At 40.9% G+C, this 26,164-nt stretch overlaps 1 protein-coding gene across 3 annotated transcripts in view; it reads right to left on the bottom strand.

The window, feature by feature from the left end:
- PARD3B (par-3 family cell polarity regulator beta) overlaps nucleotides 1-25,792 on the bottom strand; it is a 377,310-nt gene extending 351,518 nt beyond the window's left edge. Inside the window, exons 1-2 of one of the 3 annotated variants that reach the window (XM_065637273.1) lie at nucleotides 25,464-25,792; nucleotides 4,020-4,121 (exon numbers count right to left, since the gene is read on the bottom strand). In XM_065637273.1, the coding sequence (XP_065493345.1) occupies nucleotides 4,020-4,121; nucleotides 25,464-25,583 (222 nt within the window). In that variant the 5' untranslated portion in view covers nucleotides 25,584-25,792. The remainder of the gene's footprint in view (nucleotides 1-4,019; nucleotides 4,122-25,463) is intronic. The other 2 variants (XM_065637270.1, XM_065637271.1) reach the window with 2 other exon arrangements.
- Between the last annotated feature and the right edge of the window lie 372 nt (nucleotides 25,793-26,164).

The following is a 26,164-nucleotide window of genomic DNA, read 5'->3' as shown; positions in this document are numbered from 1 at the left end:
CATACCAGACTTTTGATCTACTAATCCCTATTTTACCTCATTAGCACCAAGGAAACACAAGAACTGGCCGTCTCCGGACAACAGTTCTGTCAACCAAGGCGTTCAGACTTAGGGAAGCGGAACCCAGACTATGCCAGAAGCCTTTACTACCAAAAGTTCGAAGCACATATTTGCTGCAACCAGTTTAACAGTCAGTAAAAGCTCACGCATTAAAACAGTAACTTGGCCCCGGTACTAATCAACTAAAAGTCATAAAACCTTGAGTGTCAAAACCCCAGTCCAGAGCAACACCCACAACCTCACAGAGGGGAAAAAAGCTGTAATTTCTTTTTTTTTTTGTTTTCTTCTTTGATGCAGATTTTGTGCAAGACACAGAGCATCTAAGTTATCATACATCAACTCGAACTATCTTGTGTCCATTGCACACTTAAAATGTTACCTCCACATGATATGAAACTAATATTAAATTGCTTTCTGTGCTGCCACACATCTCTCTTACACACTTATTCTTTAAATCAAAGGGATTTTTTTTTTAAACTTCCCCAAGACAAAGTTGACTAATACGCAACAGCTTGTAGAGCAGCCCACGTAAAAACACACTGCAGCATATTCTTCAATAGGTAAAAATTCTCAGCTGTAACTAAGTCTTAAATATCTTGCTTTGTTTTCCTAGACAAGTGTAACACACTGTTGTATAACAAATTGAAGAATAAAAAACTATTCTGCATCGCTACTTAAAGGTTACCTTAGTTCTGACTTCCTTCTCCGTTTCATGAGGAATCCAAGGGTTGAAGTGAACAGAAACTCTTCAAAGGTGGAATTACTTTAATATAACTTAAATACACATTGCACATTAGTGTGCTGTCACAGTCGGAATGACGACCCTGAAGGGCTCCAGAGCCAAACCCAGGCCAGAAAACAACGGCGGTACCCAGGCAGGCAGCGCTCCCAGGGCCTGAACCTGCCTGGAAACAAGGGAAAAGTTCAGAATCCATAACAGAAAACACGCCCATCAGGTACTTGGATAGACATCTCCCTTCTATAATTACATCAGTCTTCAAGTTTGTATGTCTTTCTGAATCCAAACGTTTGTTGTGCTGAAACAACTTATCCAAAGCAGCCTCACGCTCACAATCGCATCCTCAACAAAAACCACTTCAGCTCCTCATCAGGAATGCACATGGGCCCAATAAAAATTCTGAACAGCCAGCAGATGATTTCTCTACCATTTGGAGACCTTCCAGGAGACACGTTTTCTCAGTATTGTGTTTCTGCTGGTAGCGAACTGAGAAGGGAAGAATTCATTGATTTTGCTATTTAATATTTCATTAAACGCTTAGCTAAAGTAACTATCAGAGCTACACTTAATTCATACCATTTATTTGATATCATCATTAGAAACACTTAAATGACAGTTACAGGCCCTACAAATCTCGAAACGATGTCACTGTTTCAGCATGTCATTGATGTTGCTTCGTGTCCTTCAAAAGCTTCTGCTGCTGTTCAAAAAGACAAGTCACTGTATTCAACAACGGAGACAGCCAAGCAAAAACTTTCTAAGACCATACTGGCACCCTCCGATTTCAGTATCAACTCAATGCCCATCACAAGAACATACCCTTTCTTCCTTCCACCCCTTAATAAAAAAAACAACAAAAAAACCCACCCCTTTTGCTGACAAAAGCATAGCAGTACGCATGTTTTGCTTATATTTAATCCTGTCAAAATATGAACATATATATTTGACAGGTTAGATGCAAACTGTGTTTTCCCTGGAGACTTTTATATATATTCAGAGCAGAACTGTTCTGATCTAGGAAGTTATTAACAGTTTAAACTTCTCCTATAAGCTAAGCAAGTTTTAACTTATTAACACAGGGCTTCATTACAACTTTTTAGTCTCCCCAGGTGTTTGAGTATTTGAAAACATGACTCCATTTAAAAATCAGAGGGAAACCTAGATGAATACATCAAGTTCATACATTTAAGACATGTGCAAAGGCTCAATGTACACAATGACGTGAGGGGAAATGTGTTGTTCACATCTTTTGCGTAGTATTGAAATTTTCCCCAAGAGAAAAGCCATTTCAAGTGACAGAGAACTGTTGAGAACAGTATACAAAGAGGACTCCATTTATAGCTTCAACACATGAAAAGCAAAGGAATAGCATGTTTTCGTTCAAACGACAAAATTTGAGATTTTTCATTAATTAGATCCATCATTAAGAGTAATCAGGACACAAACTCCTTGCTGGATAAGTCAGTGAAAACAAACTATTTTAAAACTATTCAACACTAGCTTTGACATCCAATTCGGGTCATCAATTCTTGCCGAGCAAGCGGCAGCAAGAAGGGCCCTCGTCATAAAGAATTCCCAAACCATCCTAACATGACACACGTTGCCAAGCATATATAACACTCAGACTTGTTTACATGCCAATAGCAAAAGCCACCCTCTCCGACATGCGTAACTGTGCAGTTGACAGCAATTCATGTCATCCACTGTACTACCTATTTGCTGGATTTTGATTCATTTTGAGTTCACGAGGAAACCATGAAGTTAATACAAGCAGAGCTCAAAAACATCACCACTCCCAATAATGTGCGGTATGAATCCCAGTGCCCTTATTTCACAATGTTGGAAACGGACCATTTATTCAATCTTTTTGTTCCCTCTTAATCATTTACTCACCCCCAGCAGCACTTGCCGCTTACCTCATCAGCACTTGTGCCTACTTAACAGTCTATTGTTAAGGACTGTCAAAAGCTTTTGAAATTCCAAATAAATTATATCTGATAACTCACTCTGATTCCCTGTTTTGTTGCCACAGTGAAAGAATTTCAATAGATTAGCAAGGACATTTTCCTTTGAAGAAACTGTGATAATTTACTGCTATCAAAGTACCATCTAGAGCAGATTAAGCCTTAAAAAAGCATCAGGTAGCTTCCTCTACGCTAAAGAGCAGCTTCATGGTCAGCAACACCAAACGCACCTTTGGTTAAAGGCACACAGGTCAAGTGCAACACTTATTTGATTTTATATAGAGTGACTGATTTCATGGGACACTGCATTACTGCCTTGGATGCGTACGAAAGGATGACAAGGACAATGGAGCAACAAAGCTGTGGCCTGTTCACTTACCACACGTACAGATAATCATAACCAAACAAAACCAGTGCACAGAGAAATGTACCAAAAAAATCTTTCATCTATTTAGGGTCTTTAAACACCAGGTCAATTAGATCTAAATATCTCCTCCCTTTCTGCAAAGCTTAAAGATCCCCTAGCCAATATTCTCAGGGTGGAACAGCACTGGCGAAGGCTCAAAGGCTAACGAGCCACAATAAAACTATTAAAAATATTTCTAAGGCTTTTACAGGGCTGGTTCTTTGCCACCAGATCACACCAAACCTTGTGTAGGTTGGATGGACACATGCTCAATGCCACTCTCAAACAGAAGGATTCCTTGACCCCTCAACCAGCAGACCTACAGCTTTTAAAACTAATAACTGCCCTGCTTAGACTTTCTGTAGAAAATCACAGAAACTCCTCCTGAAATTTAACACGGTTGAGGCAGCTGTTCTTGTCATCGCAGGATTTGTCTGTTTATTTTGTCACACATATTCAACCATGACATTTGAATGATTCTCAAAAAACTTAATTCAAAGCAAAAGAAGAGATTATAAAAGATATTTTAAGTGGCATAAAAAAAGGTCCTTCACTACTCTATTTTCATACAGCAATAAAAACCACCCACAGAACTGCCTGAAAAGGTTAAGTCTAAATCAACTACTAGGGCTCCTGTGATTATCTTCATTGCTTTGGTCATGCCTTTTTTTCCCCCCTTCCAGTTCTACTCCAGAAATAGGCACCTACAGCACCTATGGGCAGACGTGTTTAATTTAAGAATACTGAACACACGTTTCACCTGCCAGATGTCCAAGAAATGAGAAAGTAGCATGAGTTCTTTGAAAAGCCACAGCAAAAAGCAAAAGTAGTCTTCTCATGCAAACTCTACCTTATCTTTGTCTTCCACAACATCTGCCAGCACATCATCTGGGTCCAGGATCCCTCCATCTGTGTACTCCAGGTGGTGAATATTCACCCAGGAAGCTGGATCCTGTAAGAGAGACACAAGACTTTTTAACCTCACCTCGCGCAGTTTTAGTGCCATCGGACAAAGCAGCTTTGTATCCCATCTCCTTTGCACCCGCTTCCCTCTTTAATCGTGAGGTAGAAGCTTGGAGCCACTACCCAAAACTGAAACTAAGAGAACGAAAACTACAGGCATAACACAAGACACTATAGAACTCTATGCAAAAGATCTTTAAAATGTGTATTTCATTTCCATTGCCTTATTAAGTTAAACAGTTAATAAAAATAAGGAGAAATTAAACTTTTTTTTTTGTTCTACAATAGCTTATAGTTGGAATATTTGTGTTATTATCAGCACACACATGTAAATATATTTTTTATATATATGGACATGCATCACTTCTGACAGTTTCAGGGGGCAGGGGTGACTGCGTGTATTTATATCTATAAAAACCACCTATCACATCTTTCTCTGAGGAGGTAGGTCAGGCTATTGTAGCAAAAACCAAACGAATACACAAAATCCCAGTTTGTTTTCACAAATGCTCTCAAACTCCAATGAACATTTATCCCACTAGGGCCAGCTATTGTGGTTCGACAAGCACACGGCAGCCCAGCGAGTCACAGCAAGATGTTTGAGTACTGATGGTATCAGCATTGATAAATGTCGAGTTGGCACATCTACAGCACGCTGAAGAAAGAAGACATGCTTACTTAAAATTGCAAGGCATATTTGAGTCTCTCATCAAATATCATGGAAACTGGCCAGAATATGCTAAAATTAAGGGTCAAGAAACTGGCGTGTACACATGTAGCTTTGAGAAAGGTTTCAGAAATAGACAAAGAAAGAAGAGGCCTGCTGACACGCAATATGCAATCTCAACAATTCCACTTACTTTACATCTATCTCTCCAATCCCTTTTTACTTGTCAAGCCTAATTAGATCACAGTTCTCAGAAGCAAAGTGAAGCTCAAAAGACACTATATAGACCAGCAAGTTCCTTTTCTCTAGTTCGGATATTCCCCGTGTAATGATGTCCCAGAGAAGTAGGGATATTCTGCTCCATATTTATTCATGGGCATTCTGTATCTTTGCCCATCAAGTGATGCAGACAGTAAATAAATCAGGATAATTCCATCATAGGTACAGATGAGGATCAATTGGATTAGGCCTCCTTTTTACTGTATCATCAACAGGCAGCAGTCAAAGAACACAAAGCAAAAAGCCGCACACCACAGCCCATCGCGCCACTGTCGACTTCTTGTGCACAAGGAGCTGGAGGGGACACAGCAGGGGCAGCTGACCCCACCGACCAAAGGGACATTCCCGACCACATGACTCTGTGCTCAGCAATAAAAGTTGGGGGGAAAGGGGGGGCAACCACACAATTAAGCACATGAAAGTATCTCTAACGTATCTGTTCAATCTGTAATTTATCTCTAACTACAATTGTCTCATTTCGCACTGAAATCACCCATCTGCAAACTAGCAAATGTTTGTTCATTGCAGGTATCAGGTGCTCAAATTTACAAAATTTAGGAAAATCAATTAACATGCTTTTGTCTCTGCAAAGTGATGAAGCGTAGGCAACTATTACAGCTCAAAGCTCTATCTGAAAGCCCATGGTTTAAGTATTTTTACCATAACCACAAAATTCCAAGATGAAAAGGCAGTGAGGAAACAAGGCAGCATGTTAACTTAGATCAAACAATTTACCTGATGCAGGAACCTTGTGAAAGAGTGTCACTTGACCCTACCAATCATCTCACAGAACACGATTCTCTCCAACTGGAATGCATCCGTAGCTACAGCTGTTCCCCTGAACCTTTTAACTAACGCAATCACAAAGGTTTCCATAGTTAGTAACACTAAAACAGCAGACTTGAAAACCATTCCTCTTAATTAGCCAAACTTCTGCTGCTAACATTTTTGTCTGGAGATCTATTAAATTCTGCTACACATATTATGCTGTTTAAGTGTCCTGTAGACAGAATAAAACTGATGTGAAAAAAACAAACAGCCTATTGGAAGATTTTACTTCTAAAGTTTGCATCTATTTATGATCCAGTAGCTGCACCAACCCAGATGTGTCACTGAAAAAGAAACAAGGTAAAAAGGAGTGTCAAAGCTCGACTGTCCCAGCGGAATGCAGCAAGCTGGCAGGAAACAAGCTCAAGGCAGTCACTCTAAAATACATTAAGCTTAAAGAATTCCTAACTTTCCTTTTGCTGTGGGCCACAAAAACAGTAATGTAATGGGTTTGTTAGTGGCCGCATCGAGATAAAGTAGCCTCTACATCAGTCTGAAAGAAGATGTCGTTCCTCAGTCTTTCGGAGCAAGTGTGGTCAGTGTTACACTCTTTACAAGAAATCCACACCAAAATACAAGAACTAAGTCAGAACGGGATTCACGTAGTCTCCTTAGCAGAATATTACTTAATAGTTAAGGTACCGTTCCCACACACACTACGAGTCAGGTACACACAGTGTGGACCTTTTGATCTCAAGGACTCCCCAATTACAGTAACCACCAGAGACTACAACAAGACGGAACATTTGTTGTTCCAGAAATACAAATGTGAAGCTGGCTTCTGTTAACTTCACCAGAACTTCATCCCCGAAAGTAAACCAAAAGAAAAAAAACAAAAAACCAACAAACCAACCAACACACACACACAAACACAAAATCAGCTACTAAGCACACACAGAGAGATGCTTTTTATAGACTTGTTTGATGAAGCAAATAGTAACTACTTCTAGATGGCCTAGATGGAGGAAATTCCCTCTGCACAGCCACAGAAGTAAGAACAGTTCATCTGACCAGCAAAATCATTCGCTCATTCCAAAGAGATTTGAAAGGCAGAGAACATTTTCTGTTCTTTGGACGAACTCCAAACACTGCCATGCACAAGATACAAAGCGCCTACATTAAAAAAAAAAACCTGAAATCCATATAGCAATTTCTTCTGTGCTTCTTTACTCCCACCAAGAGTCCAGACAGCTTCAATAAATAAAACACCAATATTTTAGTTAGCTCACCATATAAAACACGCCATTAACTACCAGTAGATGTAAAAGCTGGATATCTTAAGTCCCAAATAGCATTTCACCCACATGATGAGGGTGAGTAACAGTAACAGGCAGAAGATGAATGTACATGCGTATGCATGCTCACATACACACCCGTGTATGACACGTTACTTAGAGCTCACAAGGAATAGAATAAGTTCAAAAATAACTGTGGTACATAGAAGATAGACTCATCATCGGAGAAGTCTAAACTTTCTGAGGAAAGGGATGGTATTACTTTAAGTTGCTTACGTTTTAGTAACATACCAGCACTTCCCAAATGAATATTGAACAGTTACTCTCACATGCATTTTACCTTAGGGCTGCAAGTCATGTTTGTGTTTAACATCAAGCCACTTAAAAGCTGTTTATCATCATTTCCTTTATGTGTAGGAGAACACTTTAGGAATTACTATGCAAATATTTACCAAACGTTAAATTAAAGCCAGGTCACATGAATGCACAAGTGCAATGTAGGCAGAGAAGTGACAAATTTTAAAAAGTGGTTTTGGCGTTCACATTGTCACATAATCCTAACGCAACTGACGCCACCAATGCAACACCTTCAGCATTCAAATAGTCCAAAATAGGTTCAAAAACTCTTCTATGCATTTGTTTTCAGTCAAACGCACATTGAAGTGGAAGACCAACCAGTCTATAATTAAAAGACACTCCCATTTATTGTTACATTTTTTTATATACGCCTATAGATACACATTTTTAATGTATCAAAAACTTGGAGCACCGTGTGGATTCCTTTTGTTCCAAACTCAAATAGGAAAGTGTCAGTCTTCTCTTCTGAAAAATAAAGCAACACACTCTATAAATTTTGCAGTTCATATAGCGCACTTGAGACTTAATGAGCAAGAGAATCCCAACAAGTTTAAATACATTTCAGCTGGCCCATCAATAAAACAAACACCACCACTTAATAATTTCACAATTAATTATTGTTTGGTGCTGTTATTTGTTCTGCTGTGTAGAATGCATAAATTAATTGCAATCCCTAAACTGGAATTTTTAATTTAAATATGGTGAAGTTTGGATGCACTGAAAAATTCAGAAGCAGGAATGACTTAGTAAGTCTCCTCCCGCAATTACTTCTCAGGGGGATATTTTAGAAGCGCCTCCACATTATTGCTTCCCTAAAGCAAATAGACTTCTAGGAAATCCAGCATGAAAAAGAATGTATTTAGAAAACAGAAATCACTTAGGCGTGTTCCACATCCACAGCATAAATGCCAGGTCAAAGTTGGGGGGAAGGACTGGACTCCAGCTACGCTGTTTTTTCTGTCATTTAGACAGTGTGAAAACAAGATTTCAAAAGCCACCATCACAACATAGCTCCCGATGAAGGGGTTATTTTCGGTGAAGGTCAGTGGGAGATATTCTACCATTTAATTATTTTTAGATTGTATATTGCAATGTGATCTATTGCCTGCCAATATATAAGTAGTATTTAATGATTTCTCTAGGTATTCTAGGCCTAGATGATATAACATCATCCCCAGCCAAACAGCACCAGGTATTATTTACTCTCAAACCACAGCTTGCGGAGGGGAGCACCAAAAGGGAGCTGGAGGGGAACAGACGGAGGAGTTTGGTCACAGCCTCCAACTGCATCTCTAAATCCTTCTCCAAACTGATCACTAAATGAGGACAGCCTCTAGTGTTTTGTGAGGACAGCAGAAATAGTACAACTGCATCGTTTCTGTAATAATATTGTATGCTGCAGAGCTGACATTTTTAAGAAATAAAAGCAAACACCAGAAGATTCTGTAAAAATCAAAGGCAAACAGCCTTCTGCACAAGAGATTAAGTCTGTTCCAGACATTCACTGAATTCAGAAGGTCCTTGTACTGACCAGACCCCAATAAGCCTCCCTATATGAAGGTCAGCTGAGTATAAATTAAGTCTTCCTTTCACAAACCTCCAAAAATAGAGAAAAAGCAACATTTAGGTTTTATTGCTCAGGAAGCTTCCAAAGTTTAGTTTGCATTCCAGTAAAACAGAGTGACAAGCCCACATTTCTAGGTCCCACTGCTGAAAATAAATTCTTACCTGGAATGAACTACGTTGTCTTTACAGCTCTACAGTTCAACCGCATAAAATTAAACAAGACATTTTTAATCATTTCTAGTCAGAAAGTCAAAAGCAGCAGAAACCTTCCAGAAACCTTCAAGACAATACAAAGAATATAAAAAGTTACAGCACAATGAGATAGTAAAAAAAGATTCCTCGTGTATTCCATAGCATTGTTGCTCTCCTCACTAAACTCTGAACCTGCTTACTTTAGAAGTGAAGACGCCAGAGAGAAGACAAAACTTTATATCCTTCTACCCACTGAAGTCACAGACACCCTCTCATGTCAGTAATACCCAAGAAAAAGATCTGTATTGATCGAGCTCAAAGACCAAAACTGAAGCTGAGGTGAGGGCAAAGGACAGAAGGCAGTCTGCTCACAAAGAAACTGCTTTTCAGCATCCAGCAATAAAACTATGGAAAACACAGAAGGTCATACAATAGAAACAGTCCCAGAAAGGTGACTGTAAAAGGTGCTTCCCAATCTGCCTTCTGGATAAAACGAAATACTACAAATAAAGCCACCTAAGAAAGGATCTTAAAAGCAGAATTCTGCCTGAACTGTGGGGTGATGGAGAACACGTAGAAGCTACTTCCAAGCAATCAAACTTCTGAGTACATACAAAGTTCTTCACTTTTAACAGTAAATTTAGCAGGGCTGACTAAAAGCTTTCAAGACTGCTACTGAAACACAACTTCACCTCTCTCTCCATAGTATTTGCAAATTTCAGTTGGCACAGTTATAGGCATGTAGCCCTGCAACTGTTCTTGACCATAAGCCATGAAGTGAAGCAAACAGTTTTTTTTTTTTTTTTTTTAAATTCACAATATTGCCAGTGACATGGTTGCGAGCAGTGTTTGCATCCAGCAGCACCTCCCACCTCACCGCAGCACCGCTCCAGACTCAGCCGGAGCTGCTCCTTCTGCAAAAAGGGGTCCAACTCTTTCTAAACCACTTCTTTAAATGCGTGTTTATTGGAGAAGGACACACTCGATCCGTTCACGCCTGGTTTATGCCAGTTTACGTATCCTGATTTCAATACAGGAACTAAAATGAGAGAACACAAGTAGTAAAGCCAGTCTAAGTAATATATCCGTGATGCTGTGTTCCTAGCTAAAGCACACATTTTGATTTTCAGAGAGGTTAAGAAGTTTTCCTCACACAGTAAGACAACATAAAAGAATAAATTTTACTCCTCCTAATAGGAATAAATTAAACATTTAAGTATGAGCTGAACCAAAGATTTTTTACAAAACACCAGATTGCCCTACTGTATACATCTGCTTTTAGACTAGAGCAGATGAAGCTATTTCACCTAAAAAAGTTATTCAAGAAAAATAAAATTAAAATCTCATTTTATGTATTTTCACACACCCAGACTAAATTTTTGTTTAGATTCATTCACCTTATCTTTCAAGACTAGTTGTGAAAATTCATCCTTCCCACTTTTTTTTTTTTTTTAAATCATCATTTGACATTGTATTAGCAAACGGTGCAATTACAAAGTAGGAAGAAAAATCCTGGGGGAAAAAAAGAAAATGTTACGCAAGGTCACTTTAAATACCCAATTGTTAAAGTTTTATCTTCGAAGGTACTGAAAGTCTGATGTCAAAACGGGGACTCTGATCAGATCACGAGTAGAGAAGCTGATTTATCTTTGTCACTAGGGCTGGTTGTATCTCAGCACATGAGCAGTTTGCTGAAGTCTGCTCACCGTCTGCCTTGCTGGCTCCTAAGCATCCCAGCGCAAAGAGCAAAACAAACAAACAAAGCCAACCATAAAATTCATGCACCGGCCTGTGGAGCACCACAGACTGACAGAAAAACTGTCGCCCAGCTGGGAAAGCGCTGAAAAACCCTCCCTTGTTTTTCTTTGAAGTCGAGGGGACTGCTGAGTGAAGGCAGACACAGCCAACAACCAGAAAGCACAGTTGCTTTTGAGTCTTTGGAATGAGACTAATAAAGCATCAGCACAGCTCACTACCAGCTTTACATTTAACATGCTAAGCAGTCCAAAAAAAATCTCCAGCCGATCCCTTTCTTGTTCTTTAGCCATCTTTAAGTGATTATGCTTCGAGAAATTAATAGGACTAGGTACTAACAAAGAGCAAGTGTTCTCATTTTTCACGAGGCAGGGAAGGTAGTTTACTCATCTCACCTAGTGAACTCCACTAGCACTAGAGAGCAGAAAGAAGAGAAAACTGGTTTATCCTGGCAGTTGAATATGCAGGGGAAAAAATACCCATCTCCCACATTAGGTCTGAGGAGGAAAACAAGAAAAACTGCAGAGATTTCCCTAGCATGGAATTCCCAACAAGGCAATAGTCAGAGCACAGATATATGAAACCAAAGCAAGCCAGAACATTTTAAATTGCATTCAAACTTTGATTTGCAGCACTGGACCCTTCAAAAATGAGAGTATTCTGATTTTATACTGAACCTGAATGTGAATGAGAACCACTCTCTAGATATTATCTGAATAAAATATGCTGTAGAGAATACATCAGTAGAGGGATCACATAGCCCATCTTTACATTACACTCCAACAGTTGACATTTAAGAAGAATATTTCACTGAAGAACAAGTATGCAAAACCAGAACAGGCAAAGAGAATTGGAGACACGCATTTTGACAACGATGTCCACACACTGCTGTTGTAACGACCACCAAAAAAACCTTACAAAACAACTCGGTGGAAGCCGGAGTGCGCTGTATGCAGGTTCTGAACTCAAGGTAACTGTATGAATGCAAGAATGCAACTATAAACTGATCTCCAGTTATAAGCTAAGAATGTCCTTTAGCTCATTAGACTAGATTGCTCCAACGATGTAGAAACACAAAAGACTCACTCCATGTAATTTAACACAACAGCTCCAGAACAAGACATCTCTAAGTAAAATCACAACATTTAAAGCTTTAACTTTTGTATCTCAAGTTCTCCGTGCCAGGTATTGGCTACAATATTCATAGTATTGTTATGCTACTAAGCAAACTGCTACACAGCTACAGGCACCTGGCAAATGATTAATTAGGTCTGAATCTGGCTTTTTGTTTGATATCTGAAGGTAACACTGGGGGGGCTGAGGGACCACAGGCGTGATTTCTTAAAATCCAACTTAAAGTGAGCACGCAGAACTGTAAAGCTACTCCTTCAAACTGCCACCCATTTTTCACACAGAAATGAGGAGAGGAAAAAAAAAAGAAAAATACAACACAACACACAAAAAAAACCCACACCACAAACTTCGGAAAATAAGAAAGGCGTATGTACAAGACTACTGTATTTCAAAAGCAAGGTCCAGGTTAAGTGCATGAACAACATTGTTATTTTGCCAACTAAAACTGAGGATACCTTAAATTCAAACCATTCAATACAGCTACAGGTAACAAAAACACAGGCTGGCTGTAAGTTCACACAGCTCGGTAACGAAGTCAGCACTGAAGATCTTGAACAAAAAAATGATAAACGGCTCAGCATCTACCATAAAAGCAGCCACCACTTCAGCCCAGCATCTAGAAACTAAGATTATTTTATTACAACTGTTGGGGCTTTCCATTGATAAAGTGATTAATGTATTTGCAGCTGACACAGGACTTATCAGAAGCAGCTGGGAGGGTCAAATGTGATTGAGTAACAGCAGACTCGGAACTCCCACGAAACAGAATACAATGAAGATCAGGTATGCAGAAATCCTGTAAAACCTTCTAACATAAACCCAGCTTTAGACAAAGCCTTAAGTAAGAAAAAACAGCAGCAGATTACAGAAGTATACCCAAATAGGAAGACATTACAAATTTTTTGGAAGGAGAAAAAAAAATCCTCTCCCCTGATCATATCAGCCCTAATCAGTTCTCTCCACTGAGAATCGAGGTCTTTTTCTTCACTCAGAAGACAGAGAAAGTCTCAGCACCTTTGGTCACAGGGCTCCAAAGTGGAGCCATTAGGGACAATAGTGACCCCAGTGCTACAAAGATGTTGAGACAGTTGTGGCAGTTTCACATATCCAAAGCATTAGAAGTATTTGATGACATAAGCAGAGTCCCTTTGAGGCAGAAGTTCCTTATAAGGAGAAAAAAAAATGAAAAAGTGCTGGCAGAAAGTAACATCAACTAAGAACCAGCTGGATGCACAGGGAGGAAAATAAAGGATTTTCAGCCATACAGGTGTTGGAGCAAGATTTGTACTACATCAGTTATATGCCGCTTTGTTCTCCCATGGAATGCTACATTAACCAGCCTCCCTCCTCCCTTTACCTCTCAGTAGCAAAAGTGACAGGGTCAAGAACATTCCAAAAGCATAACAGGCAAGCACTGCTTAATTCCATCAAGATTAGTCAGCTTCACTGGTTCTGGCTATTGTTTGAAAGAAAATCAGCAGGAAGTTTAAAAAAGTAAAATAAATATTTACCAGCATAATATTACACCATGAGAATTATTATATAATGTCTTACCTTTCGTATCATATTAATAAATTTGATATTTTCACAGTGCAATCTTGTTAAGTTTTAGTATTTGACTTCTGAGATACAGCAAATACACCTGGTGAACAGTCCAGACGACCTCTACATCTTATCATGTTGGCAGAGCCCAGTGATAGAACTGGATAAAACCCAAACACAGATAATTCTCTCACTCCTGAGATCAACTTCCACCTTCTCCTAACTGGAAATACAGCGCATGCCAGAATTAACACATCATCAAAACTTTATGCCATATGCCTAACCGCATCTCATGAACTGGATTTTGGCCAGATAGAAGACAACGAAGGAGAGACTGAGATTATTCATTCTTTCATTGAAATTCAACCCCACTAGTGTACAGAAGGGTTCTCCCACCCTGTCCCTTATCCTTAAGGGCAAGAAGAACCACCTTCTCCTGTTCCCCCCAAGGATCTGCAAGAAAATAGAATCACAAAAGAGTCGAGAAGGAACGGCTTCAGAGATTTGAAAGAAAAGCAGGATAAAAGTTGCTGCAAAACAGCCACCAGACAGGTAAATAGAGCATTCAGCTCAAATGTGGAAAACAACACCTGAGGCACACGTTCCACTTACTGTTTTGTAGCAACTTTCTCAATCTCTCTGACCAGGAATTTCTTCCCAGAGCTTGCAGGAAGGCCACATGGAAACCTGCCTTACGCAACTTTAATCCAGTTAAACTTCAAATAAAAACCACTGCTGGTGAGCACATCAGATTAAATACTGTATTTGCATATATCCTGCAACAGTTCTGAAAAGCCGCTACAACATTCCTTTTCATTTGCAGTTTGATGCCATCCATCGCTCATACAGATGAAACCAACTTACATTTCAGCCACCTGCCTCATTCATTCTCTTTGGGCTCCACAACTGCATTCACATACATTGGCTCTGCATATTATGCCAAGCACCTACAGAAGTAAGATTTCACTGTAAAATTAAACAAAGACCTACTGGAAATGCGTACAGCAAACGGGAGTAACATAGATATTCCCAAGAATGCTCAGGAGGTGACGGGATCGCTTTATCACAATGTACTGGCAATTGGGCTCCAGTGTAAGTTACCTGCTCATTAACAGAGCTGATTATATCTCAGTTTCCCAATTCACATACACAAAGATCAGTAAAGAGCCGGTCACTGACAAGTTCAGCCCCACAATGCTGAAGGCTTTTCAGCAAAGTAATTGGATCTGTTTTCACTACATTTTATCACTATGTGCAGCGCCTGAAAAAGGAAAGCAGCGCATGCAATGAAGCAGCTGATTCTCTTTTTTAATAGCTAATAAGTAAGGAAACAGACACTGTCCGTTAATAGAAAAAAAACGATAACATCAGAATTTGCCAGTATAAAAGTCATATAAGGTAAGTGATTTGGCCTCCTACAGAACCTGCACCAGCTCCGGCTGCCATTATTTAGCAGGATCTCTTACACTAACTCTCAAGTCAGGCTCCAAAACAAAAGCAACAAGAAAAAAGCCTGAAAATTCATTAAGTGAGCTTTAGCAAGACTACAACAGTATTAAACAGCTTGATCATCAAATTGTAGCTTGTATCTTTGACTATTAACTCACATATTTATCTAAAACCATTATGTAAAAAGTGATTCACGCTTATAGTTCAAAAGCTAAATCTAGCTTTTGTTTCTCTTCCCAATCAAAAGAAACTCCTTCCCACAAAGCCTCCTCCGTCAAACTTCTTTTCCCCTCCAGACTGCAGAAAAACATTTTTTCACTAACAAAAACCAGTAGTACAAAACATATCACGCACAAGATGTCCCAAAGCTGAAGTAATGACATTTTATGGAACATTGATAGTCCACTACATCCTATTTCAAAACAAGTACTGTGTGCAATATGGTATGTGGAGCTAAGACCTGCACTGTTCAGTCTGTTATGAACACCAATATCCTGGATTTTGCTAGACCATCAAGTTGTTGTTGTTCTTTCTCTAAAATCCCTGTTGATAAGACAAACAGTTAATCTCTAAACACACAATGCATAAAAGGGATCATTTCAATCCAGAAAAATAGAAGACACTTATAATCACCACAGCATTCACATCTGAGTGACAGCTAAACATAAAGAGACAACAAGCATTCAGCCATCTGGAAAAAAAGCTGGTATTTTTTTCATATTGTCTATTCTCAAACCCTTAAGGCACGAGTCAGAGGTTGACCAAGACTTCCATTTAGTGAGATGCTCATTTCATGTCTACAGCCTTTAATGAACTGCAGTATGAACAATAACTCAGACTCGTCCACTCTCGCTAAATTCAAAAGACGGTTGTGTCGTACCGAGACCAACAGTCTGCACTCTGCCAGATGGATGGTACACTTGGAACATCTCAAGTTACCGAAAGACCTACCTAGTGTTTTCCTAGTGTCTGCGAATATGGTTTATTTAATAAAATAATGATAGCAATGAATATTTCCAGACAAGAAAGAAAACGATGGCAACATACATAACTGCAAAATTCATTATATATAAAAAAACTGCAACCCAAGTGGATATTCAGCCTCTATTAAGAGTTAAATGGCAGTGAATGCTGTTGCAGTAAAACAAACAAACAAACAAACAATCACCAACATTAAAAGTACAGCTGGCAGAGAGCTGGGATGTGGAGAAGAATGACACAATCCAACTTTAGCACATTTTAATGCTACATCAAAGATCTAATAAGAAAAAAAAACACACTGCATGTACAAAAGCAAATCATCTACTCCTTCCAGTTTGACTCACTGCAATTACTCCTCCACCACACACAAAGCCAAATATAAATGAAGATGGCCTAAATCAACATTTTTCCAGACTCACGGATTAAGGGGTCAGCATTGGCAGATTCCCATCTGATCCATCCTACTTCAAGTGAAAGTGTAAGTGAAAAGAGTAAGAGTTTAGAGCAATTTTGTCCTGTTGACAGTTTTGAAAAGTAATTAGATTGAACACAACAATAATCATAAGCAGGAAAAAACCCTCAGAAGTAATATATTCAAAATGCACAGGCCATGAGTTTTCTTCCAAGCCTTTCTGAGCTGAGTACCGAGTACAAAAAATTCTTAATTTTTCTATTTGTAAAGCCAGTGGAGTGGTTTCTATGAGGGCTTTCCAGGTAAAAGTTAGATCTCCCATCAGTCAGCAGCTGAATCAGAGCCATCCACGTAACTGCTCCTGAAACATTAAAGCAGAAGAACTGCCTGGATTTTCAAGTGCTAATCTTCTTGCCTAACATAGAGGAGTCATCATTTATCATTGACAGGACAGACCCCAGTGTTAGGGGGGTTTTTTTGTTGGTTTTTTTGCTTTTTGTTTTTTTTGGGTTTTTTTGGTTGGTTGGGTTTTTTTGGTTTTTTATATACAAATACCTACCTTTTTCTCCCCAAGATAAAAATCTATCTTCCTTTTTCACAGCACTCCAGGCAAACCCTGCGTCATGACCACTACCATATAAATGTTGGTCTTTCACTATGCACAATGTCAAAATGTCAATGAACCTTCTCCTTTTTGTTGCCCAACACAACTTCAGGTTTCCAGCTCTTCAGAGAGGGGTTTTTTTTTGCAGCTTATAATGCCAGGAACTCCTGAAACAGTTGTTCAGAATACATTCATTACAGTCAGCAGGGGAAAATTAATTGTGAATTGGCAGCAGATGGATTTTTCAAATAGGCCTAATGCTGTGAGTTGAGCATATTAACTCCCTTCAGTCCTTGAAAAATCTCAGCAAGTCTTTCTACCCCACACAAGACACGGGAAGATTCAATTCAAAGGAGCAATCTAGACAAAGAACAGGTTGAGCTTCCAGAAGCAGAGAGGACGGCCAAATTTCCAACATCAGCCAAGAAACACATATGCCATCTATGTTAAATGAGGCAACTGCTAGAAACTTCTCAAAAATAAGCCGATATAGTAAATTTGATGCTAGTACACTGTCGTAATCTGTCCTACAGAATGGGAAGGGGGAGGAGAGGGACAACCCAGAAGAAATGACAAAGACAACTTCTACAGAAAATCTCAGTAGAGCGAGTAACCTGAAGAAAATGCAATTTAAGTCAACGAGTCAAAGCCAAGTATGCCACGTCTTGGGCACACTAGAGCAGGCCAGGTATTTCCTCAAATTTAGAAGTCCTTACTCAGTATGAAATAAATCAGCTTGCAAAAATAATCCAATAGATTGCTGACAACCCCTCACTGTAGCCAATTATTTTATAAGAAAAAAAATCATTGGTATAGACAACAACTTTTTAACTCAATGTGAACGGAAGGAATGTGGTTTGGAGGTAAACCGCATTTTCATAGAGCTTACTATATACCGACATTTGATTGATGCAATAAGGTATTTGCCTCATTTTTTCCTGCAAGTCTTAAAAATACTCATTTTTTTCCTAAATGCAAGCCCTCCGAGTCTTTACTCAGCAAAAAACCCTTCCTGTATGACGTCTGGTTTCCGTACAGGCTTTCATGTAGACTAACTCACAGTTCAAGTATAAAGTAACATAATTAATAACTTCTTTAAAGTAGTAAATGGAAGACATCATGATTATTTATTTTAAAAGCTGAAGCTTGTTTCAGTTAAAAAATGTAGAGGTGAGATGTAGTATTATCATCCCATTTACTGACAACAAAGTATGACACAGGCTAAAACATCACCAGAGGAACTTGGTTTTGGCCTGGACAGGCTGAGGAACAGTTTTCATTACACAGTTCTATAGGCCTCACTACCTGGGAAAGGGAGAAGTTATGACTAAGCCTTTCAAGGCTTAAACTGGTGCAAAACAGCAATTTCACCTTGATCAGATTTGTAGAACCCTTGAATTACTTCTACTTTCAGAAGAGTTACAGACACACTGTCACAAGTAGCCTTGTCTGTTGCTTCCCCTGCTTCTGCACTCCTGTATTTTTGTCCCACCTTTGTGGTGCACAGCATCCAGGATAAATCCAATAAAAACCCCGAGATGAGAACCTTCCATCAAAATCCTTACTGAACTAGTTCAGAAAAGGTGATGGCTGGCAGAATGAGAATTAATAGCTGCTCAACCAGGGATCCATAGAAAGACACTCTGCAACGGAGCCCAGGCAGGAGCTGCAGGGTTAGACAGCACACGCAACTCTGAGAAGCTTTGGAGAAAAAAAGTTAGTTGAGATCCAGGTCACACATTATCTTCCTTATTCATAAAACTCATTCCTTACAAAAGGCCTGTATCCAAATCAGCGTACAGCCAACACTTCCACTAACAACAAAGTCTTAAGGCTAAGGTTTGCGGTCTGGTTTCTCTTTCTGGCTTGTGCTCAGAAATGCAAAAAGTTGGCTAGCACAAGATGTCAGAGCAAAGCTTTGTAACACTCAAAATACTATTCAAATTCATCACCAAATGAGTAATTAAAAAAATTATCATAGTTTAGGCAAAGGTTACAGCAGGTAAACTGCACCGCTAAGAACTGCATTCGACAAAAAATACGTGACATACAGAAACTAAAGTGAATGGTACCCACATTCAGTAGTAGTTAGACTCCTTAAAAACACAGAAAAATGGTACAATTATACCCCAAACCTGCTATGTTAAAATCCAGCCCTATCACTATTTGCAATGCAAATAGCATTGCAAGACTAACAACAAAAACAAAAAAAGGCTATCTGCCTTCAAAACATCTAGTTTGAGAAGAAGCATAAATAAGGAGCTGCCTCTATATGGACACCACCAAAATTTATACAGACGAATTTAATTTAAGTCTGCCTGCCCCACATGCACACCAGCCAAGAGAAGAGCTGCAGAGCAGGTACATGCAGATTTTCAAGCAGTTCCCTTCTGTAGCAGCTGAAGATCACCCATCTACTCAGTGGAAGGACAGATCCTTGCAAAGGTGGCTTTCACGGAAATGGGAAAACTTCAACTACTTTACCACCACCTTTCACAAGTAATGGGCAGGTATAAATCCATGCCCAAATTAAAAGAAAGAATCCTCACCTGCAGGATGGTCTACAGGTGGGTGCTCAAGGTCCATTCCAGAATTCAGACACAGGACAACTCCACCAAGTACAGGGGATTAACCCATGAGGATTTATGACTTGTCTGTCCTTCAAAGGTCCAAAGACTGATAGGCTGGATTCTGACCTCTTTGGAGCTGGAACTAATCTTAGTTGACACCCAAATAAACAGGAGATGATTATACAACATAATTTTTTCTCCGCTCAGAAAACCTATAACTTGGATATTCAGGTTTGCCAATGGAGATCAGCTCAGCTGTTGATGGATTGATGAGAATGAGATAGTATCTTCTATAACAATCTGAAGGTCTTCTAGGGTTTTAGGGAAGAAAGATGAACAGAGGGGCCAATTAGTCAAAGAAAAAAAATAAAAGCCACACCAGCACCAGTGTTATTTTCTAAAATTGTCTCCTTTCCCTTATCCCTCCCTACCACACACACACACACTTACGTGGCCTATCTTCCTATATATGAGTCAGTTACCCATAAACTCATACAACAGTAATGGAAAAAACTGTGTGCCAAGCTGTATTCCCCTTTTTGAGTAGGATAACACAGTGGACAAAGCTGAAGGCTGAATGCAGAAGTGATAATTAAACTGTTCATTAAAATACATCGGTTTCCAAGACAATGTAAAAGCTCACTAACATGCTGTAGCTGATTGAGCAATACTAAGACAAATATGGGAATTAATAGTTAAAACATTTCCTAGGAAAAAAAAAAAAAGACTGAAAAACAGAGCTTAGAATTGTTTTGCTATAACAAAGACTGTGCATTAACCCCATCCCCATTAGAGCACAAAATAAACTTCCCAACACAAACTGGTATAGATTCAAAAAAAGACACATCAAAACTAGAGACCAGGTCCAAGACAAAAGTGACATACAACTGTATTACTCTGCCTTTATAAAGGACTAAATACTTACAATTTACCCCAAACAGAAAAATGTTCAAAGGATATATTTCAAAACTTTCCACATATATCTTCTGAAGAAATCTGTTATGCTTACAAAAAATGTTTGCAAAAACAGAGTTTGGAGTCAAAGTAAATTGTCATTTTTCCTATCCCCAGTGTTTTTAGAGGAAGTACAAGAACATTTAGTCCTCCTTCTGCTCTCTGGCTGATTTACAATAGCAATACATAACTTCAGAAAACTATTTGTCATGTTGTGGAGCAAGCAAGAACAGAAAGAAAGGGGAAAAGTATTTTATTAGCAGGAATTAGCAACTGATACAGAGAGTCAACATGCAATGCTAGCTCTTTAAATGCATCTAATTTGCAGAAGATCGCCAATAAAACCCAAATAACCCACTATTTTTGCTCTAATAGAAAATGCACCGTTCTTGAGTGAACCCAGTCACTGTATTATTGCTTCCTACTAAGTCTGACTGCCAATTAAAATTACCATTACCACTCCAGAATCAACCTTCTGTACATCCTCATCAGTGGAACCACACAATAATGCCCATAACAACTGGAGATCAAGCCCCGGTAACTAATACTCAATGGTCTGTGTCAGCATTCCCAAAGGGAAGCCCACAAAGACTGTGGAAGTGAGCCACTCAAGAATTCAACTGTGCTTAAAATGACAAATTTTAAACTGATATTTAAATGACAAATTGCAGTGCTTACTCATTTTGCTACATGGCTTCCATGTCCCATCCATTCAACTGACTTCTGTGAATAAGACTTAAGACAAAGGAGTCACTTCAAGCAAGTCCCCCAGGTAAATGCCATGCATGCAAACGTGAATAAATTGATCCACAGCTGATAAACACCATCTCCCCATCTCTGGCTCCTCCAGAGAGATAAAGAACATCTGGAGCAGCAAGATGGTTTCTATACATTTTTCCTGTGAAAAGCATCACTGCAGCTTAAAGAAAAGTCACTGTGGATTGCACTTGCTAGTCTCACAGCCATTCTTTTCCCTGAGTGTACAGCCCTTTCTGTACCGAGAGCACTGAAGGACTTTGAGTTAGCGAACTAGCATCTCCAGCTGAACCAAGGACTTCACTACAAAGCTGGTCATTCAAGTACTGCCTCCTACTTGGGGGGAGCAGCATTTCAAAGGGGAGAAGTTCAAGTACAATGGTGCGTTTAGCCCTATATGCATTGAAGAATTGCTTTCAGTAGGACCACGCAAACCCAGACAACACCAATCTCACAATTCACTGGAAAACAATCAGCCAGGTACCTTGTGTTGCATGCAAGGGCAATGCCTTATAGCCACAGAGAAGCAAACACTGTAACAAGAGCACAGCAGCTCAAGTGTTTTGCAGTACATCTGCTCTCACTCAAGCAAAGAATCCTAAATACAACAGATAACATACAAGTGCTCCCCAAGGCAGCAAAAATACCAGGTTACAAGAAATACGAAGGGACTGGGCTGACAATAAGGAATCGTGAATCCTACTGTGTCTACCCAGGAAGCTCTTCACACATTACTGAAGAGCAGCAAAAGCAGGTACTGAGTCACAAAGAAGTTTCACCAAACTTCATTTCGGTGAAACTCGAGTGACTTTCTGAGATGACAGTCACTTGCCTGAAAATTTATTTGCAATTCTCACGATGCAGCTGACCAACAAAATGTTTTCTTAAACGTCTAAGACTATTCACATAATTAAATCTGAGATGACAGAAATCTCCGTTGATGCTGTAACAGAAACAATAGTTCATAAATCCAGGGAGTTATTTGCATCCTCCAGTGGATCAGACAAGATCTGCCCATTCAGAACTGAAATGGTACCTCCAAAACCCACTGCTAAGCTCAGCACCATCAAAAAATAATCACTGTCTGAATTTTCAGCTGAAACAATGCCCCAGTATTTTGTTTTAGTTAACGGAGCAATCAAGCCTTCACGAGCAAACCTTGCCAACACAGCCCAGTCAAGAAACCAAATCCAACTTGCTAAGAAAACACAGCGACTGCCTGCAGAGTTCTCAGCTATTTACCAAAAGTCTCACAGAAACGAGACACTCGGTTATTTACTGCACCAACTTTTCTTTCATAACAAGTATAAATAAGAGCTGAGTACTTTAAACCAATTAAAACTTTTGCTGTTGTTACAGACGGAAATTCAAATATTCTACAATATATATGAATTCATATTCTAATCTCATAGCTTCCCCTTTACTAGACAAGTGACTGCAGTATAATGGCAAAACGAGGCTTCCAGAATAACTCCCAAAATAGAGAGGCTCTCACACGTATTTTTGTGGTATTTGACAGTACCATAACTAAGAAAAATTTCCCCAAAGCTTGTATCCGAGCTACATTTTCCATTCTGCAACTATGAAAAATATCCCTTGTATCAATTTTCCCTCCTTCTCCAAATACTTTAGGTACACTAACAATACCATTTTCTACTTCATTCTTTTAAAAGATTTTAACACTTGAACAAAAAAAAAAGAGAGAGATAAAGAACACTTCGCATGCCAACAGCAACAGCGGCATTCTGCCACAGGAAGTATTCCAAGCATTCTGAATATCTTGAAAAGGAAAACAAATCTTCAGTTATCTTTAACATAAACCTGTTTATGTGCCCACACCTCACAGCAGATTTTAGCTGCTGATTATCTTGGAATAATCCCATTCTCTGTAAGATTCTGCATTTCTGTAAAGAAAGTTAATTTTAGAACAAGGCGACAGACTAGGTGATCAATAGATGTCCCTTCCAACCCCAGCCATTCTGTGAGAAGCAAAATGGCAAAACACACAATCTAGATGGGAGAAACACTCTCCATAAGGTGATAAAATGAATGGCTTCTGACGTCTGTATGATCTATTTTACCAACCTCAAATTTTCCTTCAGGAAACAGCACTAACTCCAAATGATGCTTGACAAGATAAGAGGAAATTTATCTATTTATCTTTTTGGCTACTTTCACTGCAAATTAAGTAGACTGAAAAGTAACTCATCAAGCACTGCGAGAGAAGTGTTTAAATTTCCAGTGAACAGAAGGCAGAGAGGGTGCAGGAGTCATAAAACTTTTTTCAGTGACTTGAATGAAAACCTGTTCTGTATTTTTCAGGTCCTTATGTTTCTTCCCCCATTCTGCCTCTTTACGCACCCTCGTACAAGCACTGAATCACCGTTACTTGATGTGACCATCAAGTTCTGAATGAATTCACCTGTGTTCACTTTGTCCATCTAGGATGCAGAAAGGGAAACTCAGGACTTCTATAAGGAAATAGCCAGGAAAAAAAGAAGAAGTTTTATTTGCAAAGGCAAGAAACACAAGGTGAGAAACATGAACTCTGGCTTCTGGCTGTCCTACAGAGACAGCTGGATGATTCTGGCCTCACGCTGAAGGGGGCATAGGGATGACTGCTTAGCATAAAAACAATTTTCTTTAAATATTACCTAACTAGGAAGTTGGGTACAAAAATAATGAGAAACTAATTGGGCTGCAGTACATCTTAAATCTCTGGCATTTATCTGAACCTTTCTCAAGTTGTTGCAATTTCTCTCAAATAAATTCCTTATTGAGCCTTCTAGAACAGTCAGGGCCTTACCTAGAAATACAGACACCCTTCTACTCCTTTCTGGAGGAATTGGAAAAAAGGATAGAAGCAAAGGCATTTGAAGTATTTATCCAAAAGCTTTGTAGGCCACCTTTCAGCCATCACCATGAGACTAAGTCCAACTTCATCACAAGCACAAATCAAAGCTGAAATCAAATTTTACATTTCTAAGTTCAACTCGGACAAAAGTAATTCTGTTTCTGATAAACTCCACTCTTAAACAGAGACCATACGCCTATTTTAGTACTCTGAACCATACTCCAGTGCAAAAGATCTCACTGTTGGCTGTAACAGCACCAAGAACTCTATAAAAGACCCTGCAGTTGTTACACACGTGCAACAGTCATTAGGAGAAAGACTCTTCATACAAAATATTTGTTGAGCTCTACATATCATAGGGCAGGTTACAGCGCTACACTTGCTCAGAAGGACTAATATGGTGACCACCACAATCTTTACCACGGAGCAGTCTCAGCTGTTTGTGTTTCTCTCAAAATAAACCTGCAGGAAGAAGAATTTCAACACCAGTTTTGCACTCAGGGTATCAAACAACTGATTGGGCACAGACGAAACCAGCACAGGGCACAGAATAGACCTCAAAAGCTGTTGGCTGTACTTTTTATTCAGGTGTCTTAGGAGGCTGGACAACCCCACAAGCCCTTAATTCAGGGCTTGTAACTGGAGTCTCCGTCGCAAAGCAGTATTTACCACACTAGGCCTTTTGTCAGTATTAAACAGTATCCCGCTAGCCTTCAGCACCTGCCTCTCGGAAAAAAAAAGAAAAAAGTATTTTTACGCTCAATTGGGTACAACCTAAGAACAACTCGCGCTCCTTTCACGTAAAGAAAGTCACCTGCTCACGCAGACAGCACCGCACAGAGCAGCCGACGCCAGAAAACACGAGCTTTAATAGAACAACACACGTTATGTCTGCGCCCGCATCAAGTTTGTTAGTCACCACGCGCAGCACAAGAACACATCAAACAAGCCACGCTGGGGCCCGCCAGCATCAGCTGGCCACGGAGCACCCGGCAGGGGAGCCCAGCGCGGGCCCACGCGGGACGGGCGCCCCCAGGGCCGTGTCCTGGGCCCCGCGGCCGCAGGGCCCGGCCCCCACCTCAGCGCGGCCCGGCCGCCCGCCCGCCCCCGGCCTTCCCCCCGGCCTCCCCGCGCTCCGGCCGCTCCCGCCCGCTCCCCGCACCCCCGCCCGGCTCCGCAGCCGGCGCGGCCCCCACCTTCTCCTGGGCCTTGCGGTAGCGCTGCAGGGCCTGCTGGGTCAGGTCCCGCACTCGGAGCTGCCCGTCCTTGCAGGGCACCACGATCCCGGTCCGCCCGAAGCACACGGTCACTTTCATCTCAGCGCCCCGCCATGCCCCGCCCGCCGAGAAACGCTGCGCGGCCCGGCCGGGGGCACGGCGCAGGTGCGGGCGGCCCGGCGGCAACGGCAGGTGCGCGTCCCCGGCCCCGCGGCGGGGGCGGCCCGGCAGGTGCGTGCGGAGCCCCGGGGGCTGCGCCTCGGCGGGCGCGGGCAGCGCCGGGAGCGAGGCCGCGGCTGAGCGGCTCCTTCCGCCGCGCCGGGCCGCTGTGCCCGCCCCTCTCCGCCCGGCGCTCCGGGGAGGCGCGGGCCGGGCCGGGCCGGGCGGGGCGGCCCCGTGCGGCGGGGGGCGCGGGGGAGCGGCCGGGGGCGGCGGCGGCGCCGCTCGCCCGGGGCACGGCAGAGCCGGGCAGGCCGGGCCGGGCCGCGCTTAAAGGGGCCGCGGCGCCCCGCTGCTCCGCGGAGACCTGGCCGTGCCCGGCCTGTGCAGCCTGGGCACGGGTGCCAACCGCGCCGGGCGGAGACGGACACACGGGCTGCACCCACGCGGCAGCAGAACTCTGTCCCGTTCTCGCGGGCCGCGACCGACAGGGAATCACACAGAATCACAGAGTGTCAGGG

The sequence above is a fragment of the Caloenas nicobarica genome, chromosome 6 (genome assembly GCF_036013445.1).
Source record: "Caloenas nicobarica isolate bCalNic1 chromosome 6, bCalNic1.hap1, whole genome shotgun sequence".
NCBI classification, from domain to species: Eukaryota; Metazoa; Chordata; class Aves; order Columbiformes; family Columbidae; genus Caloenas; species Caloenas nicobarica.
This window is presented reverse-complemented; position numbering and strand designations above follow the sequence as displayed.